This window comes from Protopterus annectens, chromosome 15.part0 (genome assembly GCF_019279795.1).
Source record: "Protopterus annectens isolate FY-2018-M chromosome 15.part0, PAN1.0, whole genome shotgun sequence".
Classification (NCBI taxonomy): domain Eukaryota; kingdom Metazoa; phylum Chordata; order Ceratodontiformes; family Protopteridae; genus Protopterus; species Protopterus annectens.
In genome coordinates, this window is record NC_056749.1 from 428,977,117 (window position 1) to 428,998,856 (window position 21,740).

Genomic DNA, 21,740 nt, shown 5'->3' on the forward strand with positions numbered 1-21,740 from the left:
ATGCCTGTACTCTCTTCTTCACCTCTCTTCCACACTCACCATTACTCTGAAGTGTTGATCCCAAGTATTTAAACTCATTCACCTTCACCACCTCTACTCCCTGCATCCTCACGATTCCTCTATCCATCATTCCTCTTCTCTCTAGAGCATATCTCCACCTCTCCAGGGTCTCTTCCACCTGTTCCCTACTCTCACTACAGATCACAATGTCATCTTCAAACATCATTGTCCATGGGGACTCCTGTCTGATCTCGTCTGTCAACCTGTCCATCACCATTACAAATAAGAAAGGGCTCAGAGCTGAACCTTGATGTAATCCCACCTCCACCTTAAACGCATCCGTCACTCCCACCGCAGACCTCACCGCTGTCACACTACCCTTGTACATATCCTGTACCACTCTTACATAGTTCTTTGACACTCCCGACTTCCTCATACAATACCACAACTCCTCTCTAGGCACCCTGTCATATGCTTTCTCTAAATCCACAAAGACACAATGTAACTCCTCCTGACATTCTCTGTACTTCTCCATCAACACTCTCAAAGCAAACATCGCATCTGTAGTGCTCTTTCCTGGCATGAAACCATACTGCTGATCACTAATCATCACCTCCCTTCTTAACCTAGCTTCCACTACTCTTTCCCATAACTTCATGCTGTGACTGATCAATTTAATCTCTCTGTAGTTACTACAGCTCTGCACATCACCCTTATTCTTAAAAATCGGTACCAAAACACTTTTTTCTGCAGTCCTCAGGCATCCTCTCACTTTCCAAGATTTCATTAAACAATCTGGTTAAAAACTCCACTGCCATTTCGCCTAAACACTTCCATGCTTCCACAGGTATGTCATCTGGACCAACAGCCTTTCCGTTCTTCATCCTCTTCATAGCTATCCTTACTTCCTCCTTGCTAATCCACTGCACTTCATGATTCACTATCTGCACATCATCCAACCTTTTCTCCCTCTCATTCTCTTCATTCATCAGCCCCTCAAAGTACTCTTTCCATCTGCTCAACACACTCTCCTCGCTTGTGAGTATGTTTCCCTCATTATCCTTTATCACCCTTACCTGCTGCACATCTTTACTAGCTCGGTCCCTCTGTCTAGCCAATCGGTACAGGTCCTTTTCTCCCTCCTTAGTGTCCAACCTTTTATACAACTCGCCATATGCCTTATCCTTAGCCTTCGCCACCACTCTCTTTGCCATGCACCTCATCTGCTTATACTCGTCTACTTTCTTCATCTCTCTGACAATCCCACTTCTTCTCCGCCAACCTCTTTCTCTGTATACTCTCCTGTACTTCTTCATTCCACCACCAGGTCTCCTTGTCCTCCTTCCTCTTTCCAGATGTCACACCAAGCACCTTTCTAGCCATCTCTCTTACTAGCTCTGCTGTAGTTACCCAGCTATTCGGTAACTCTTCACTACCACCCAGTGCCTGTCTTAACTCTTCCCTGAACATCACCTCACAATTACCATTTTTCAATTTCCACCATTTGATCCTTGTGCTGCCTCACACTCATCCTCCTCTTCTTGATCACCAATGTCATCCTACAAACCACCATCCTATGCTGCCTAACTACACTTTCCCCTGCCACCACTTTACAGTCTCCAATCTCCTTCAGACTGGCCCTTCTGCATAAGATATAATCCACCTGTGTGCATCTTCCTCCACTCTTGTATGTCACCCTATGCTCCTCCCTCTTGTTAAAATACGTATTCAACACAGCCATGTCCATCCTTTTCGCAAAATCCACTACCATCTGACCTTCTGCATTCCTTTGCTTAACACCATACCTACCCATCACTTCCTCATCCCCTCTGTTCCCTTCTCCAACATGCCCATTGAAATAAATACCTCAATTCAGAGGAGCTGTGCTTACCTCAGGAGCTTCTGTGCCACCCATCCCAAATCATGCTCCTTACGCTTTCAAACACTGGTGGCAGTGATGCACAACAACTTTCAATACGTCCAACATATAATGCTCGCTGGCTACATTACAGTCCTGCTTTTCTGCCTGTTTCAGATATTTTTTTTTAACTACAGGGCAAACTATTTAGTTAATTCTGCTAAATACTTCACCCTATAATTAAAAAAATAATACAGAGACAATTTCAATCTTTTTTAGGCCAATGAAATGACATCAGATTTAAATGCAGGCATCTTGGCACTTCATACTAAAGGCTTAAGCATCTGTGAATAGGTTAATTCCCCACATCAGACTGGTTACTTGATAATAAAATGGTATTAATACAAAAGAATGTAGCTGGGACCTAAAATACATCTGATACAATAAGTATGGAAGACTTTGTTTCATAAATATTGCAAGTGTTCTAGACGGTCCCTACACCTGAAAAACATGGCAGCTTGCTACTTAAGTAATTATATCAAATCCCTTAATATAAGCTTCAAGACAGTTAGGCAAAAAAAAAGACAGACAAATGGCAATATAAATGTAAATGGTGACAGATTTCAGTGTCTCTGTATTTCAGATTTTATATACCCAACATTCAGACAAGAAAATAAGAAGCAATAGCCAGACCCAAGTAATGCTCTGTTCTCACAAGAATGACAACCACTTTTCTCTTTACTGAAGTGGATTAGTAGAAGCTCTCACTTCTGTCTAAATACCACTTCTGACCAAAAGAAGAGTGTAAACACTGATCACCAGCAAACCTGTATCATCTCTCAAAGTGCTGTTATACGTTCTGTAACGCAGACGTAGCACCGGGCATATGGTGGACAAATGAATACCATTAAATACAATCCCTGCCACTGCAGTCTGATCACTGCAAATTTGTGACATGTAATGGTAGAATACAAGTTGTCACTTAAAGTTCTATCTCCCTTAAAGAGGATCACAACCTGCAACTGCAGACAAATCATTTAGGTAATGTACCTGCAACAGTGAAGGAGACACAAAACAAACTACATGACTAGTAGTTAATAAATAATGTGTCATAAATCTGGTGAGAGAACAGGCATACACAAGACTTACAGCTACATTTAACTTGCAAATGAAGTTGCTGCAAATTGTTTAAGCTAGAAACAATGCGACAACCAGGGGATATGGAAGACTAACAAAGGCACCTGAATTGACATCAAGGACCCTGCATGAAAACTTTACTGTTGGGTTTATCCTGCCAACCAATCAGCATTTGATAGCTTTTCCTGCAAGCTCCTGCGCTCAGGCCATGATGCTTTTTGAGATGATATATGTAGTAACATCACTAGGTGACTACTAAAGCACTTGTGCCCTGTACAGTACAGTTGTGTACGCTTACCATGAATGTAGATGTTCGAGTGTATTCACTGTTGCAGTCATCACATTTGGGTTATCCTTGCCAGGGTAGACCTCGGCTGGCCCGAATACCAGAGGCTTAATATTTCTGTGTCAGTTGCTGTCCCTTCAGGACTGACGTCAGGTTGGCAGTAGTATAAAGTAAGGCAGCCGACGCCATTACATCAGCTTTTCTTGCCCTAACCTGTCAGGAGCCCCCAAGCAGGAGCCAGGTTCTGGTGGAAGAACCCTACCAGTAGAAAGTAAATACCAAAATGTCCCTTTGTAAGGAAAGAGACAAGGGATGGAGGGAGGGAGGGAAACCAGGACTGCAACAGTGAATACACTCGAACAGCTACATTTATGCTAAGTGTACACAACTGTACTATGTTCTTCGTGTTTCACTGTTGAAGCCATCACATTTGGGTTGATTCCCAAAGCTGAGGAAATGGGTGGAGGCAGTCAAAGAACCTAGGGGCTGGCTAGGATGCCCTGCAAAACTGCAGAGGCAAACCCTACCCTATATTTGGAGAAGAGAGGCAGGTGATACTGCTTGGTAAAAGTGTGAACAGATGTCCAGGTGGCAGCCTCCAGGATGCCCCAGGTGGGGACTACTCTGAGGAAAGCTGCAGAGGTGGAGGCTGCTCTGGTGGAATGAGTCCTGACCCCCTTGGGGGGGAGGCTTTCCGTGTTGTTTGTAGCAGAAATTTATGCAGTGTGCTATCCATTTGGAAATGGTTTATTCTGAGATGGCTTTGCCTTCTGCCCTGTAGCAAAGCTAACCAGCAATTTATCAGACTTTCTGAAGGATTTAGTCCTATCTAGATAGAATCTGAGCTGTCTGTGCAAATTTAGAGAATGGAGAATCTATTCCCCCTTGTTCTGGGGGTTAGGAAAACGGTGGGCAAATGAATGGACTGGTTGAGAGCCACACACTGGACACCACCTTGGGCATGAAGGATGGATTAGTTCTGAGGGATACCTTATCAGCATGGAAGATGATGAAGGGTTCCACAGCCATGAGTGCTTGCAGCTCAGAGACTCTTCTGGCTGAAGTGATGGCCAGAAGGAATGCTGTCTTCCAAGAGAGAAGTTTCAGCTCTGCAGAAGAAGTTGGTTCGAAAGGGGGCAGGGTGAGCTTTTCCAATACAAAGTTAAGGTCCCAAGATGGGGTTGGTGCCCTTCTGGGTGGCCTCAAGTTGCTAGCCCCTCTTAGGAACTGTTTGATCAAAGGGTGGGAGAAAAGGAGCTGCTCAGTGGAAAAATGAGCAGAAATAACAGAGGCATGAATTTTTATAGAGGAGAAAGACAGACCACTGTGTAGTAGGTCAGCTAAGTAATCCAGGATGAGAGGGAGGGAGGGCTGTGCCATATTGGCTCCCTTAGCCTAGCTCCAGGTGCAGAACCTTTTCCATTTGTCAGCATAAGACCTTCTAGTGCTTGGGCGTCTGGCTTCACGGATAACATCTAGAACCTGTTTACTGAGGTTGGCAGACTGATCCGGGGTTAGAGTGTCTGCAAATGGGGATGCATGAATTCCCCTTCCCTCTGGTCAGGAGGTTTGGAATCTGAGGAAGATGCCATGGTGGTAGTGAGGACAGGCTGTGCAGCAAGGGGTACCAGTGCTGGTGAGGCCAGTCTGCAGCTATAAGAATTGTCCTTGGTTTTTCCTCCTTTATTTTGAGCAGTACCCTGGGGATGAGAGGTAGTGGAGGAAAGGCATAGACCAGTAGATTGACCCAGGGGAAGGACAGAGCTTCCACTTTCCAAGCCATGCAGTGATGCTCCCTGGTGCAGAATTTGCAGAGCTAATGGTCGGTGTGGGAGGTAAAGAGGTCAACCTTCGGGGTGTCCCATTTCTGAGTTATTAGGGTGAAGGTTCTTCTGTTGAGCTACCACTCGTGTGGCTCCAGAAGATTTCTGCTTAATTGGTCTGTCAGAGAGTTAAGAGAGCCTGGTATGAATTGTGCTAACAGGTGCAGTTGCATGGCAAAGGCTGAGTACCAAAGGGCCATGGCCAGCCTGCATAGAGGGGAGGAGTGAGTTCCTCTCTGCTTGTTGATATACCACATGACAGGTGTGTTGTCTGTTTTCATCAGGACAGCCCCTGGGGAGAGAAGGGGTTTGAAAGCTATCAAGACATACTGGATAGCCATCATCTCTTTTTGGTTGATGTGCAGAGGGATTTGCTGCGGGCTCCATTGGCCCTGCATGCACCTGCCATCCAGGTGTGCACCCCAAGCATAGTCTGATGGGTCTGTGGTGAGGGTCTGGGTGGTGAAAAAGGCAGTTCCTTGTTGTGGGAGAATGCTGTTGTCCACCAAAGAAAATCTTTTCTGTGGCAAGGAATTACAGGTAAAAGAGTTTCCAGGTCTTGAGAGTGTTGACGTCAAAAGCTTTTTAGATACCAGTGAAGTTTCCTCATATGCAGTCTGGCATATGGAATGAATAGTATGCAAGATGTCATGAACCCCAGAGCTTGCAGGATCTTCCTTGCAAATAACTGGGGCCTGGTGGCTAGTTGGGAGAAGTAGTCTGTCAGGAAAATGTGTTTTTCTGTGGTAAGGAATGCCATCTGGGATGCTGGTTCCAGGCTTGCTCCCAGGAAGATAATCCTTTGGGAGGGCACCTGTTTGGATTTCTTTGTCTGCAAAAGGCAATGGCTGGAGCCAGACATTTTGTGAAAACTCTGGGAGCAGTCGATAAGGCAAAGGGAAGCGCAGAGAACTGAAAGTGTTGGGATCCTGCCCTGAAACAGATATATTTCCTGCATGATTCCCTGATAGGAATGTGGAGGTAGGCCTCTTTTTGATCTAGGGTGGCTAGCCAAGCGTCCTCAGAGACGATGGGTAGCAGCTGCTGGAGGGTGAGCATTTTGAATTTTGGGATCACCAGGAAGGTGTTTAGAATGGACAGAGTGAGGATGGGGTACCAGGTGCTCTCTTTTCTGGGCACCAGAAAAAGTCTGGAGTAGAAACCTTAGTCTATCTGTTCTGCAGGAATTTGCTGTACTGCCCTCATAGAAAGCAGGGAAAGGATTTGTTTTTGAGCCTCTGCCCACTGGTTTGGAGGTAGATCTGGGAACCCTTCTGGGGTTGGAAGGGTGTGGAAGGAAAATTTGTATCCCTGAGACACTATGTTCAGAACCCAGTGGTCGTTGGTAATGGTGGCCCAGGTGCTTGCATGAAAGGAGAGTTTTCCTCTTGGGGTAAGTGAAGGTGGGCAGAAGGAAGGAGTGAGGGAAGCGAGTCACTGTGAGTTCTTACCATAAAGGGTGGCTTAGAACTCCCTGGTTTTGAAGTGGAGGTAGTCCACTGCTTAGATCTCTGCATTCCCTGTGGCTGCTGTCTGGGGGTTTGGTTCCCCGGGGCCTAGGCTGGACTGGCTTGGTGGGAGCAGGAAAGGACCAGTGTTTGGTGGGACAATGCCTGCTGAACCTGGGTGGCTGGACCTGTATGAAATCCTTAACTGTTTGCATAGATTTTGCTTTTTCCTCCATCTTTATTAAGACCTCTTCTGCCTTAGTGCCAAATAAGTTGTCTTTGTGCAAGGGGGCATCCAACAATTTAGATTTGACATGGTCAGGGTCTGTCCCATAAGCCATGCATGCCTTCTAATGACAGATCCAGTGACTGCTGCCCTGCAAGAAGCTTCTAGGGTGTCAAAACCACAGTGCAAGGTGTGTTTAGTTATTTGACTTGCAGAGTGCATTAACTCTTGTAATTCTTTAGATTCTGCCCAAGCAGGAAAGGAAGACATTTTTTGTTTGAGGAGTTCCAGGGTATGTTGCTGAAATGTTAGCATATTGAACTGACAATTTAATGCCCTGATAGCAAGAGTAGCTGAGGTGTATACTTTTTTACCCCATCTGTCTAGTGCTCGGGAATCCCTATCTGAGGGGGTGGGATTCTTAGCAGAGGTTGCTTTAATCCCTTTAGGCCCTTGAGAAATTACCTCAGGGTCAGCAGTAGGATTTTTAAAAAGACATTTGTGTGAGTCAGCGACTCTATGGTACCTGTCTGGTTTTCTGGGCGCAGGAGGAAGGGTGTCAGGAGTCATGCTGGATTCCAGGAAAACATCCTTCACAACATCCAGGACTGGGGGGATGGGCCAAGGGTCTGTGCTGTGGAAGATCTAGGAATTCCCAGAGTCTCTTTTTAGACTGAGGGTAGTCTTGACTCTCCTATTGGAAATGCTCCCTTAAGGTATGCAGGGTTTCCTCAAAGGAAAAATCCTCTGGGGGAGAGGCTGAAGGGATGGAATCCTCTGCATAAGAATCCTCATAAGTAGAGAGGGGTTGCATATCTTCATATTCAGATGCATCAGAGTCATCATTCTCTTGTTCAGACAAAACTACAGGGGACAGATCTCTTTTCCTTTTGGAGGGGGTAGCTTGGCTTCCCCTGTTCAGCATGATAAGGTCTTCTCCTATTTTAAGCATTTGAGGCTGAGGCAAGGAAGCAGGTGCCTGAGTGTAGGTCGTCGGTTTCTTGGGTGTGGTTCATACCCTGGGCCTAAGAAACTCGGTAATTTTCGAAAGAACAGTAGTCGCGAAAGAAGACGTCGGTTTGTGTCAAGAATCTGTAGTGCAAAGGACTTCCTCAGAAGCCGGTGCCTGCTCAGTGGCTCCGGACCCATCCAAGGTAGAGAAAATCGCAGGATCCTTAGTCGAAGAAGAGTTTTGTGACATACCAGACACCGAAGGGGTCCCGGTAGCAGCCTGCGAATCCACAGAAGCAGGCATCAGGGGCTGCGAAAGTGCCTCACTAAGGGCCGGAGAACTGACAAATAGCTTAACAAAAGCGTCGTTGGTAGGTTTGGACCTGTGCAATCTGTCTATGTCTTTATCTTTGTTTTTTAGGGAAGATCTGCTATTGGATGGCTTACCGAAGCCATATCGGAATTCAAAGAGTGTAAGCGAAAATATCTGGCTACAATAAGGGCCTGACGATGGATAGTTCTGGCTAGTTCTGGCATTGAACAAAGCACAGAAGTGGCAACGGCGGACGTCGTGGTCTGGGCCTAAACAAGTAACGCAGTAAGAATGGAAGTCTCTGTGTGGTATTTGCTTTCCACAGGCGAGACAATTATTAACTTTTTCTGACATCGGTTAGTGCAAGAAAAAAAAGATCCCCAATGGAGTACTTAGCTTTAGAAGACTTCAACTTCAATTTGGTAGATGAAACTCAGGTAGCGGCCAACCGGCACTCATGTGAACTGCTTCTGCTTTGGGCTCCACTGCAAGAAAGACTGATGTAATGGCGTTGGCTGCCTTTCTTTATACTACTGATGACCTGACGTCAGTCCTGAAGCGACAGCAACCGATGCAGAAATACTAAGCCTCTGGTATTCGGGTTGGCCGAAAGCTACCCTGGCAGGGATAACCCAAATGTGATGACTGAAACACGAAGAACATCTACCAGTTCTTTCCCGACACTTACAATGGCCAGACCTTGCTGCTGCAGATGGACAGTTTGCTTCTATGCCCTTTTACTTTGTATTTCTAAACTTAAGAAGAATCACAGAAAGAAGGTCTTTGCAGGAATGCTGACAGGGTCACTCTTGAAAGCAAAGACAGGTTAGTGTTATACTGGAAATTCTGCTTAGGGGATCCACTAGGCTTGCTGTCTTTTACAGGTAGGTACACATTTTCTAAGACTCTCAGGTTTTGTAACATACAGCATCATTCCCAACATGTAGTGGTTCAAATATAATCAAACTTCCTGTTTCTGAGACTGATCTCAGGCTGATTCCAGGACTTAATGAAACAATATCTGTTACTAGTTTTCTCAAATTTAAAACATTTCGGAGGTAGTTTTACTGTTAATTTTTAATAAGTGACACCTTTATTGCTGTTGCACATAATTATTTTTAAAAGGTTTTGATAAGTAAATATTTAAATATATAATTTTGACATGGTTTAGTTACTGTTTTGTATGCCTTTAAGATGTTGTCATTATGAGGTGGGGAATGACATTTGTGTAAAAGCTTCTGCATTTTTGTGGGCCAAGTTTTATCTGATGAAGTCTGGCATTGGTTTTAAGATGAAAAGCACTTAATAAAATTTTAGTTTGTTGTGGGCTCTGTAAAGTCGCTGCTTCCAATTTTCCTGTAGTTTATGCAGTTTTTGTGTTTTCTTTTCTTGGTCAGGCACATGGCATCATGATGGGCACTAGCCAAACGCTTGAAAATCTGTGAGCAGGAACAAGAGAAAGAAAATTCAGAACGGTGCTAAGAACACACACTCAGAAAAAAGGACACTATAACAGTCATGCAATGTATTTATTTTTATTTATTTGTTTATCGGGTGGGTGGGCTGGTTGTGGACATTTTCCAGTGATGGCCCAGGCAAAAGGGTTCAAATAATAACATACATAAAAGCATAAGGCGCACAAGTTTCTTTAGAGTTTGTCACAGTGCAGACAGCTACAGCAGAAAGGCTGAATTTAAACAGATAAGGAGATGGCAAAGAATATTAACTGATACATGCTACATAAATGCATAATTAGACATACAAGAATTGCATACATATACACAATTAAACACAAAATACATCAATACTTTGAAAATATTCATAAATGTCAAATCTGAGAAAATACAGTCTGGCTAATGGTACAAAAGTAAGAAAGACCAACAGCTAACATAACAGTTTTTCTAAAATTAGGCAGAATATGACTGAACTATTAATATTAAGTCAGCAAATTGCAAAAAAAGAACACTAGTCATGGGATGAGCCAGTGTTCAACAAGATTCAGCAAAGACTTTGTAAGGACAAAAACGGGAAAATCTCATTATGTAACGCAAATCCATTCCAATGTCTGTGACAGGTTTCAGCTCATAAATACAGCAATTGACAACATTCAGGTATGTACTACCATCCCTCATGTGGTTATACTGTCATCGGTGAGGAAATTCAAACATGGAAGTCAGAATTGTTAACAACTGTGGACAGCAGAACTGACCATCAAATCAACTTAGAAATTTGTAAGGTGTGCGTATGGAAGGATTTTCAATGCAAATACTACAGTATCTGGCTGTTCCTTGGAATATGGACAAGTACAGATCATAATATTAGGCTCGGTGGTAAAATCTGAAAGACCGCAAGTATCTACCAGGGCTGAGATAGCACTGTGATCTTCTGATGCCAAAAGCATACACAGGCAGCCCAACACACATTTAAACCAGCAAAGACTGCAAACTCTAGCAGTACACGGGATGAAAATTAAAATGTTTGGATGGTTTTATAAAGAATCCAAACACACAGTCTGGACATTAAACAAATATGCTTAACAGGCAAGCATAAGAGAAGGACTTCTCCAGACTAAATAAGACTAAGCACCCCGAGACTAAATAACAGAATGCAGCGTGAAAGGGCAGTGGTAAAAGTAAACAGGATGCTGTGTGCAGCACTTGGAAAGTTGATTTCAGATGTTCTGCAGTTATTTTAGTATACAGAGCACTGATTACTTCACTTTTAAGTGCTGTGTTCAGTTCTGCCAGTCAAATAAAGGAAGATAAACTAAACTTATCACACACATGTAAGGCTGAATTACCAACATTTATTTTTATTTTATTTAACTTTGTTAACCAGACAAGCATACTAGACCAAAGACTTTCAGCCATGACACAGGCCAAGCAGCTATAATAACTTCTCAAAACAAGAGGCACTAACAACTTTTCAGATTACTTGTCAAGTTACTCTTTAAACTAATACTTATATTCAGATTATATTAAACATGGTGAAGAGAACATAGCAATTCAGATGGTTGGGCATGTATACATTAGAAGACACAAAAGCAAAGGGAATGTAGAAAAACTGGAGCAATAACAGAATGACATGAGAACACCGGTGGCAGCAAGAAGGGGAAATGATCAACATAGACTTGCTTCACCAAGAGGATGGGGACTGGTATGAACTGCCTGAAACAACGGTAAGCTATATGTCAACAGAAAGGTCCAAGAATGTCTGTGAGCCTGAAGGAAAGGATGGACGTGAAGTAGGGGCTAACTGCAACAGATAAATAGACTTAATTACAAAAGTTATTTCTGCCAGCATCTCTGCATGCTGCAGGCCTTCACAGAGGCTCTGACAGTTGCATGTCAGCAGAATTATTTGTAGGTACATATATGCACCTCTAGAAGGAAAAATAGAGTCTCAAGAGCATGAGTTATCGGGTTAAAGCCATTGCTGCCTAGTGACAGAACAACTGTGCCTGTTTTAACATCTGTCCCATACAATACAACAAGAATACGAAGTACATTCAGATGCCAGGGGGAAGAGAATGGAGCTGGCCTGGTCAGAAAAGTCTACTCCTCAAATGGAAGGAAGTTGGAAGACCCAAAGGTGGTTAAAGTACAGTCAAAAATGAAAACCCAGGAATAATAAAGCCTGACCAGATGCAATTGTTGAGAGCTGACATATGGGAAAGATGGAGAAGAGTGATGAGGTACTGCTTGCTTGCCTCTCTTTTGGGGAAGGGTTGGGGTTTGAAGGGGCAGACTGTTCTCTATGACACTGGTGGAAAACAGAAGACAGTAAGGCAGTTGGGTCAAGCATGCATGAAGGTTTAGGAGACATTACAATCTTCAAATGGGGGTCAGTGCCACATATACGGCGCTAGGGCTATCACAACAACAAACAAGCAAAGTCAGAAAAAAGCAATGGCAGCTCTCTGTCCAGCTATCCTCCAGTGACCATTTCACCAGTACTGGGGAGGGCTGTTAACTCTGACTGGGGGGGGGGGCAAACCCAAGTTCACAGGACTGGACTACAGATATAAAGGGGGTTATGCTGTTGCAGATCATCATCCCAGGCTCACTCATGTAATTCCAAAACAAAAGCTAATACCATCCATTTTGGACCAGACTGATGTAGTTTTATAAGTGTAAAAGGCCCCTAAAAAGAAATCAGGCCCGGCAGGTATCCTGAAGCATATGCTTACTGCAGTCATACTATAGAGTGCTAACACAATGCTAGAAGATGAATGAAATAAAGATCAGAAACACATCTGTAATCTGCCCAATCAATGCAATATACAAGAAATATTACACCTGAAGAACTCCATAACAGCTGACCACAGCTGGGATTACCTATGTGAATCTAGTATGTAGAGTTTAGTATCGCATATGAAATGAGGTGACTATAGGTACTCCTTTCCAGCCCCTGTATCCTTAGTCAAAGAATCACATAGAAATGCTTACAGAAGGCCCTTGGGATTTAATTCTAGTTGCACTACCTGCTACACAAACCTTTCACAAGACATTTGTGATGCAGAGAAGCATAGCAAAGGTTTGTAAAGCAAGTACACACATAAGGCCTTAGTTTTTTTTTTTTTTTTGAAGTACAGGTGAAATCTGAAATCAAACCACTGATTAACCGACTCATGAATATCTGTCAAATAATCTTCTAATGCGCAGCATAGTATCCTTTAACAAAGGTATGGTAGCCTGTGGACACACAGAGAAATTCTAGACATAGCTCAATAAAGTCTTTAAGAAATCTTACTTATATAACTGTGGGGCAAGAGTACTTCAGTAATAAAATGGAAGTCAGAACAAGCCAGAAACTACCAATTTCAAAATGCTAACCAACACAGAAGCAAGGAAAGGAATAAAGCTGTAAAAAATCCAAATGAAACCTTTGTTTAGGGTATTCAGCAGTATGACTACAGGAACTTACAAAACAAACATTCTACCCTAAAAGTAGAGGTGTTCCCTTCTGTTGCTGCCCATTAATGAAATAGGCACTTCTAATTCTTAACTCTAGAAGTACCAACGCAATACTGCTAGTTGTAGTTAATATCCTACAGCAGTGAAATAAACAACCTTACTGCCAACAGTGCATCACATTCTGCTAAACCTTTGTAAAGGCATTTGACCCAGTTTATGATTATGGTTTCTCTACAAATCTAATACCATACACTAAATGATATACGGCAGACATAATAAAAAAAAACAAAACTGTTCCATACCTATTACAGGACTCTCTCCCGGTATATGAGGTAATGTGCTACTTTCCTCCAAGCTCATGCCATCTCTTGATGACTGTAAAAAGAAATGAAGGGTAGTCACTCATAAAATGGCTGCTTGGCAAATCAGTTATGCAGCTGAATTTACAATAATAATAAAAAAAAACAATAACTTAGAATTGTTTCACTTCCATGACAAAGTGGGTACATACAGTTTCACAGAAAATACTGTTTACACTCCCAATTTGACCTTCTTTAGCAAAATATTACAGATAATTCACAACAGTATGCTGATTACAACCACCACCAAAATGCACTGTAGCTAACAACCTTTAGCCAAACTGTAAGGAAATACAGCTACAACTATAACAAATAAAATGGAATGCATATTCATTAAAGAAATCTAATGGTTTGTAATTAACTTTTCTGCAGCAAAACAACATATTACTTTTAATGTAGCAAGTACTATAACCTTCCATCAAGTTGTTTAAAATAATTTGTACATGACAATACTGTCCAAAGGCAAACTTGCAGTATATCAATTCTGGAAAAGGTAAAAAGTGCACACTTAATCAGAAGCACGGGTTTATCATCCATGGAATATCATGGTTTGTTACTTTAAGTAACAGAAATCCATGGCCAGAAGTTTGAATGATGCCAAATGAATGCTGAGAGATGATCTTTGTGGGAAGTGAATTACAAAAACATCCATGTAGAATGCATTGCCTCCTTCACCCTAGCATTAACTACAGTGTCATATCTCGGAGCAAGAATAATGTGCTTCTGGATTTGCTCATTTTTAAAATATTTCAGCCCCATTGCCCACCAACTATCAGCCTTCCCTTGCTAAGAAGCCATAATACAGGCAACCACCAGGGGTTTTAAGGTGAAGTACTTAACCTCACATCTTGGTGGCTGATATGTGCATCTGTGTCACCACAGGAATGTTTCACTCCTTCCACACATAGGCCTCTGAGCCCCAGAATCACTGGGATGGAATGCCAACCCATGTTCCTTGGTCCTGAGCTTGCCTCCGGTTGCATGGGAGGTCAACTGGAGCCACAACTTCTTTCTAACAGGATGGGAGATATGGTATAAGCCACTGACTCCCATATTCTGTTGTCTAGCCCTTCCAGTTGCTGAAATGCTAGCTGAACATGGGTTGTGTAAATCTTTGTGAGGACTTCATCCCTTTACTCTCTGGGTTTGCACATTTAGCTGTAGAACTCTGTCACTATGAATTCCAAGTCACAATCTCTCAAGTGCCAGAGGCATAGCATACATATTCCAAAATGAATGCAGGGCACACATTTTGAAATGGTACAAAAAGTGCAACAAAAGTCTGACTGTCAGTATGTCACCTGTACAAATGGACCACCTAAAATGAGATGCTTACCGACTGTCCTTTACTTTTAACATTTGAAATACTACAAAGTGCTACAGAAAGAAAGCTGGGCTTGTATAGGCCCCAGGGCCGATAGCCTAGTACCTACCTACGAACCTATGAAAACAACTTCATGGATTCACAACATCTCCTCAGCTCATTCAGTTTTGCACTGCATCACCTTGGCTAAAAGATTTCATAAATGGCAGCCAAATACATATACTTTCATAATATATGTTGTAGAGTTTTTGTTATTAGGAGCACATGGAACATACCTGCCAGCTCTGTTAGTGTAGAGATATTAAACCCTGACTGTAACTTAGACAACCAGAATTCATTTAGCAGTTTGGACATCTCTTGGGTCAGTGTGAGGAGGATGTGCATGCCTATCCTTTGGACAGGGGTGCAGATAGGGAATGTATAAATGCCTCAATCCCTCACAGAAAGGGGAGAGACACAAAGGATGCTCCAGGGAAGTGTAAGGCCTCCAAACCATGAATACAGCAGCCCTCACTAAGGGTGCACAGGAGTGTGCAGCTGCACAGTGAGAGCACAGTGATATAGGTTACTTGTCCCATGCCCAGTGGAGGGCTTGTGGCCATGACAAATATGCTATCACTGGTAGAATGTCAGCAAGGGCACAAACCACTGGTGAGGCCATCTGTATGACGACACCTCTCACTACTCACCATCAATTAGGAATACTCAGTGTAAGGGATCTAATACAAGAAAGAGCTTACATAACTGGCATGTGCAGCAACAAAAAGGAAACGGAAAAAAGTGGCATGTGTAAAACTTTTTTTTTTTTTGTAGGGGGCAAGCCTTTCTGTAATCCTCATGGGAAGTACTGTATTCCCCCAACTCCCCTTATATTATTTATTCTCAATCCAAAGTCACTGCACCTCACAGAAAGAGGAGTCACTGACAGGCAATATAACAAAAGTGCAAGTTTATTAAAGAATGACTTTACAAAACATCAACAGTAACATTAATGTCAGCACAGTCTGAATAATAAACAGTCTGAGTATACAGACTAACTACAATAATAACTAAAATAATAACTAAATTAAAAGACATAATAAAATGAGAGAAATAATATAGCACAAACAAAACTGCAAGTCAGCTGCACAAAAAATTTAGAAGCACGGTTGAATATTATTAATCTATCAAGTTCATGATAAAGACCAAGATTAGAGTCCAGTGTGTCTAGTGATAAAATAAAGATACTTAAATTCAGTGTCAATGTCAGAGTAAAAACATAGAAAAAAATAGTTCTAAATCACTACTGTTACCAAAATGCCGTAAGACTCAGGAGAAACTTTGAATCTGTAGAAAGTCATGGAAAAATGTCCAGTTAAATAACCTCGAGGCTGGAACCATAAACCCAGAATATCTATCAACCAAGTATCTACATTTTCAAATTGCAACATGTAGCCAAGTCATTATCATCATTTCTGCATAATGAACTACAATAAAGACCCAGCAAAGCTAAAGTAATCACTGTGTAATACCTTAAACCATCTGTAATGGAGGCAAGTGGGATATTTGTAAATGATACCTTAGGAACTTAAGATATTTCAGTTACATGGCTTATGAAAGCCCATGACTTTTTAATTTCCCTTAAGTTTTTACTGGTGCATTCAGGTCAATAAAGCCAAACCCCACTAGATAGAGACAAGACAAGGTTAGGAGGCTTAAGGCATTGTGCACTGAATAATTTAGCTTTGCTAGGTCTTTCTTTACGAAGCAGCTTGTCTTTGTAATCTTTCTGCCCTTTGGTTTGGCACTCTGTCACATGACAAAAACAAAACTGGAATCATCTCCAGGAACAGGGACAGCAGTCAAACAAATGCACTGTCCTTGATAAAGCCCAGTAAAGTGAAGCCATCTCTGATGATGGTCCTTTGATCAGTAGGCTAACTGGAAGTTTTTGAAGGCTAAAAATTAGACAAAATGCAAACAAGCAGTATGCAAGTACTAGACTCTCATGCCTACTTCAGTGAGAAACGAGCAGCATCCTACAAGCAAATGCCACTTTCAGCTATAAGTCTCAGGCAACTGTGCCTCACGTTCAGGTGACCACAGAAACAGAATGCAAGTTGGGCTTCACCTAAGTTTCAGTGTTTTTGTTCCAGAAATGTCATTTTATGTGTGGTTGACATATGGGAATATATACAAATAAGAAAGATTATTATTTAACCTTTGCAAACATGCAAATTCCTACTGTGGGAAATATACCAATGTCCAACAGCATCACCCAACCAACTGAACTGCAGAGTACAATGTCATAATCATATGATTACACAAACATTACTCTTATTCTCAAGTTCAAAGACTGTGCTTACATACTCTCACACATGCAGTAAAAGCTGATTTCAATACTGGCATTCAACAGAAACATAACTGTTTAGCTATACACAGTCTCCTATATAAATAACAGCATGCTATATGGCAACATTCCTTAGCCAGTCACTTATCAAGAAATGAAGGGCAGCGTAACTCTTTCTGTCAGCCAGCATCTCTAAATTCAACACATAAATGTACACATTAATTTGTATTTTGACATCTATTTAGAGACGCTAGATCATTTTACTTTTCAGGAATGACCAAAAATGGTCCCTGGAAAAAGTGACCAAGCAAAACTCATGTTCTCCATCAAAACAAGTATCATCTAATCTTTAAAATCTACTTGAATGACCACAAAGAGGACTAGGTTCTTTTATTTAATGTGATACATAAGCAACAGTAGCCTTGGAATATAGCATTTCCTCCTGTTGTACTGTACTAACAATTATGGAAAAAGCACACAACTGCAAAGCGTGAAAAAAGAATCCACAACCTAGTCTGTTAACCTACTGCCATGCACTAAACAAATATGATGCCCCCTGTGACATCCCTCCTCTGGGCCAGTGATCAAGAAGCCTCATTCCTCACCACTGACATGGGTGGGGAATGTTCACGGTGAGAAAAATAGCCACTCTGAGTATTTTCAGACACAGCTCTCTGTACCAAGTACAATTTCCCTTAACAGCACACAGGGAATGCACACCTCCAGTCCTCGGACTGGGCTTTCTCTTCAGGCCCCAAATAAGACTCCCCACTGATCACTACAGAGGTGAGTCCTTAGCCAGGTATTCCAAACCAAGTCATTCACTACCCTCTCTGTGAAATCAGTGTTTTCAAGTGTCCCTGTTCAAAGTAGCTGTCATACACACACTTTTGAGATTTGGATTTTCACACACACACACACACACACACACACACACACACACACACACACCTGAGAAAGGCTGTCACAGCTTACCCGCTCTGACACCTCCACCCAGACTATGAGGTAGATTCATTGCCCCCAAAACACCTGTAGCCTGCTACTTTAAGGCTCTTACAAGGGCACAAACCCAAACAAACTCCACACATAAGGCAGGTGCAACCAGCCAAAAAGCAAACTCCAAATCCGAAAAAAGGAGGCCAGCACCAAGAGTGATGCCTGAGTTTATTACAAAATTAGTAATGCGTCAAACTGGTTTGGGCAGTTTTGCCTTCATCAGTGAATACCATTTTGATTATGTAACAGTCTATATATACATCCAGCACTACGTCCCAATCAAGTAATTAAAGAGAAAGTAATAACAAAAACTGAAAACGTCTCTTTAGTATATGAATGAATAGTCTAGTTTTTGATTTTTTACTATTATTATACCACTTATAAGTGGTCATTAAGACCAGGGGAAAAAGAGAGCTCCTAGCCTAATAATCCACATCCTTTCTTTATCATTCAAAATACTATTCCACCCTAACTTGTTCAGTCTATCACCCACTATATTGTCAATAATACAAAAATGAAATATTGCTGATTTGTGATCACACACGTTTGTAAAGAGCATTGGTCATTTGTTTGTTTCGAATATCACTTAGATGTTCAGACATTCTTATTCTGAAAGGTCTAGACATTTGCCCAACATAAAAGGATGAACAGAAACATGTGGCCAAATAGACCACCCAGTCTGTTCCACAATTTGAAAAATGCTTAATCCTATGGACCATTTGGGTATTTTTGCTAGAAAACTCCTTAAGTTTGGGCATGTATCTACAAAAGGAGCAATGTCCACAAGAAAATGACCCAACCAACATGTCCCCTGTAATCGTTAGTTGTTCCAAAGAGTGATTTCCACCCTTTGATTTGTAATGATTAAAATAAATTTGTCCTCTATGATATGAAAACTTACATCTATCCGTAAGGAGACTTGACAGTTCTTGATTTGCCATGAGAATATTCCAATCTTTGTTAATAACATTTCTAATGGCATGAATGTTTCTACCATAGGTAGTGACAAATCAAATACTATCCCCTGAGGTACATGTTTTTTCTTATATTGCAGTAATTCTGACTTGTCTTGTCCACTAGCCCAGTTACTGGCTGAAAGAATGGTTCCTGGGTTATAGCCCCTAGCTCTAAATCTATGTATTAAATCAGTCTTGTGATGTTCATAGTCAACATTGGAGGAGCTTATTCTTTTTTTTTTTTCAAAACAGGTTTATTGTTTTAACATATAAGAGAAATATCATAACAATTTTATACAAGTAATTAAAAATAGGTATTATTATAATATTCAACAAAACAACTAAAGTATTTACAAAGACATCCACTACAATCAGATCAATTAATTAAACTAAAATACCATGCTATTGAAATTAAAATTTTTTTAACAAATTTTGTAAATTATCCCATACAATAAAATAAGATGTTTTTCTGTTTGTTCTAGTCCTAATTGTGTTTATTTCCATATGGCACACTATATTCATAACATTTTTAAATTCATTGAACGAAGGAGGTGTATCTGAAATCCAATTTCTAGTTATTATTTTCCTAGCCACTGCTAGAATAGACCATAACAAGGGAAGCTTAACCTTTTAACACTTTGAGGTACAGGTGTGTTGAATAATATAAGAGATTTAGAAATAATGAAATTATCTGTAAAAGAGCCTGCAAAAATTCATTAATTGACTTCCAGTATTCTTTCAATTTTATACAGTCATAAAACATATGAGCCCAGTCAGCATTAATTTCTACATTACATCTCTTACATAGATTATCTTTATTATTTATTTTATTCATCATCAAAGATGTATAAAAAGATCTATGTAAAAATTTCCATGTATAAAGTCTCCAGACAATGGAAGATGTAGTTCTATAAGCAGATTCCAATATATATTGTTTATCTTGTTGATTTGGTGGGTCCCCATTAATAGAAGTGAAATAATTCCAGTATGAATCTACACTGTAAAAAAGTTTCTTGTCTGATAACTTTATGTATGTATGAAAGTTTACCTTTATCAGAAACTTTATGTTGTAAATTTAATATCAAGTAATCAATCAGTGTTGGAATAGATTCTTTAACAGTTATAGACATTAAATCTATTTTATTAATGAGATATTGTCTAAAGGTCTGAACCTCTAACCAGCAAGTTTCTCTTAGATCAAATTCTTGTTTTAAGAAATCTAGATTTTTAACTTTATTATCAGATATCAGCTGATACCAGTACTTTAGATCATTATCTAAAGCTAAATGAGTTCCTTCAGAAGTAGATGACAGAAGCATACCCTGAGTATACATTATAGGAAATACAATAAAATTCCATTCCCTATACTTAGGGTGCATGAATATAAAGTTACGATAACTAATAATAATATTTAATGGGTAACAAACCATATGTTTAGGTGTAATAGGTGAAGTACAAAATTCCTTTAGTAACCATAACATGGAGTTATTTACAATCATATTTTTATGTGTTAAGGAGATTTTCATGAAGTGTATACTAATTAGCTCCCAATAATCTTTCCATTTTGTGACATATGACTGATCTATTAATAAAGTAATAACTTTTACAATAGAAGAGATAGTATATAAATTAAAGTCTGGAAAAGAAATACCCCTTGAGACCAGCTATTAGTATGTTTCTTTAATGCAATCCTAGGTCTATTAGGTGCCCATAAGAAATTTAACATTAGTGTGTTCAGTTTCTTGATAATTATTTTTGTAGGTGGAAGTATTATTGATTGTATTAAGTATAAAATCTTGGGGAATATTATCATTTTAATAATTGTAAGTCTCTCCTCCATAGTAAAAACATATTATTCCAGGTATTAAAAAGATTTTGTATATTAAGAAAACAGGTATTATAATTATTATATATAATAGATTTAATATCTTTAGATAGTATTATACCTAAATAAGTTATCTGACCTGAATTGGGTACATATTTAGTAAAATCACTAATGAGAATATTTTTTCGTATATATAGGTAGTATTTTAGTTTTTTCTTCATTGAATATTAAACCAGAAATACTTTTAAAATTCATCATGTTATCAAATAGAGACTGTATAGAAGAATTAGATCCTGCTGACGTAATTAGAACATCATCTGCAAAAGTTGAATTTTGGATGTTGTATTTTCATCTATTTCAAAACCCTCTATGTCAGTACTGTTTCTGATCAAATTAGCCCAAGGCTCCATTACTAAAGTGAATAATAGTGGAGAAAGTGGACATCCTTGTTTTGTACCTTTAAGAATGGGTATTTTTTGTGAAACATATGTTCCTACCTTAATATAAGCCAACGTTCCTTTGTATAAATGTTCAATTAGATTTACAAATGCATCCGAGAAGTTTGTGCACTTCATTAAGGTAAACAGATAGTCCCAACTTACTGAATCAAATGCTGAACTTATATCAAGACTAATAAGTGTTAAATCTTTCTTTTTCCTGTTTGCAAAATCTATTAATGTTAAAGTTCTTCTTATATTATCAAAAGTATTTCTATTTACAATGAAGCCTGTCTGATTTATATCTATAATGCCGGGAATGATTGTCTTCAATCTATCAGCAAAGATATTCATAAACATTTTATAATCAACATTAAGTAATGAGATGGGCCGATATGAAGAACATCTAGTTGGATCTTTATTAGGTTTTAAAATTGGCGAAATAAATGTATATTGCCAAGATGGGGGGGGGTTATTAACTCAGTTTGGGCCAAAATAAAAACCTTATGTATTAATGAATATGTATTTTTAGAAAGGATTTTATATATCTCTGGTA

At 40.2% G+C, this 21,740-nt stretch overlaps 1 protein-coding gene across 1 annotated transcript in view; it reads right to left on the reverse strand.

Annotated features, from left to right (window-relative positions):
• Positions 1–21,740, reverse strand: part of MTM1 (myotubularin 1) — a 1,351,953-nt gene that overhangs the window by 962,687 nt on the left and 367,526 nt on the right. Inside the window, exon 3 of the mRNA XM_044057169.1 lies at positions 13,261–13,333. Coding sequence (XP_043913104.1) covers positions 13,261–13,333 — 73 coding nt within the window. The remainder of the gene's footprint in view (positions 1–13,260; positions 13,334–21,740) is intronic.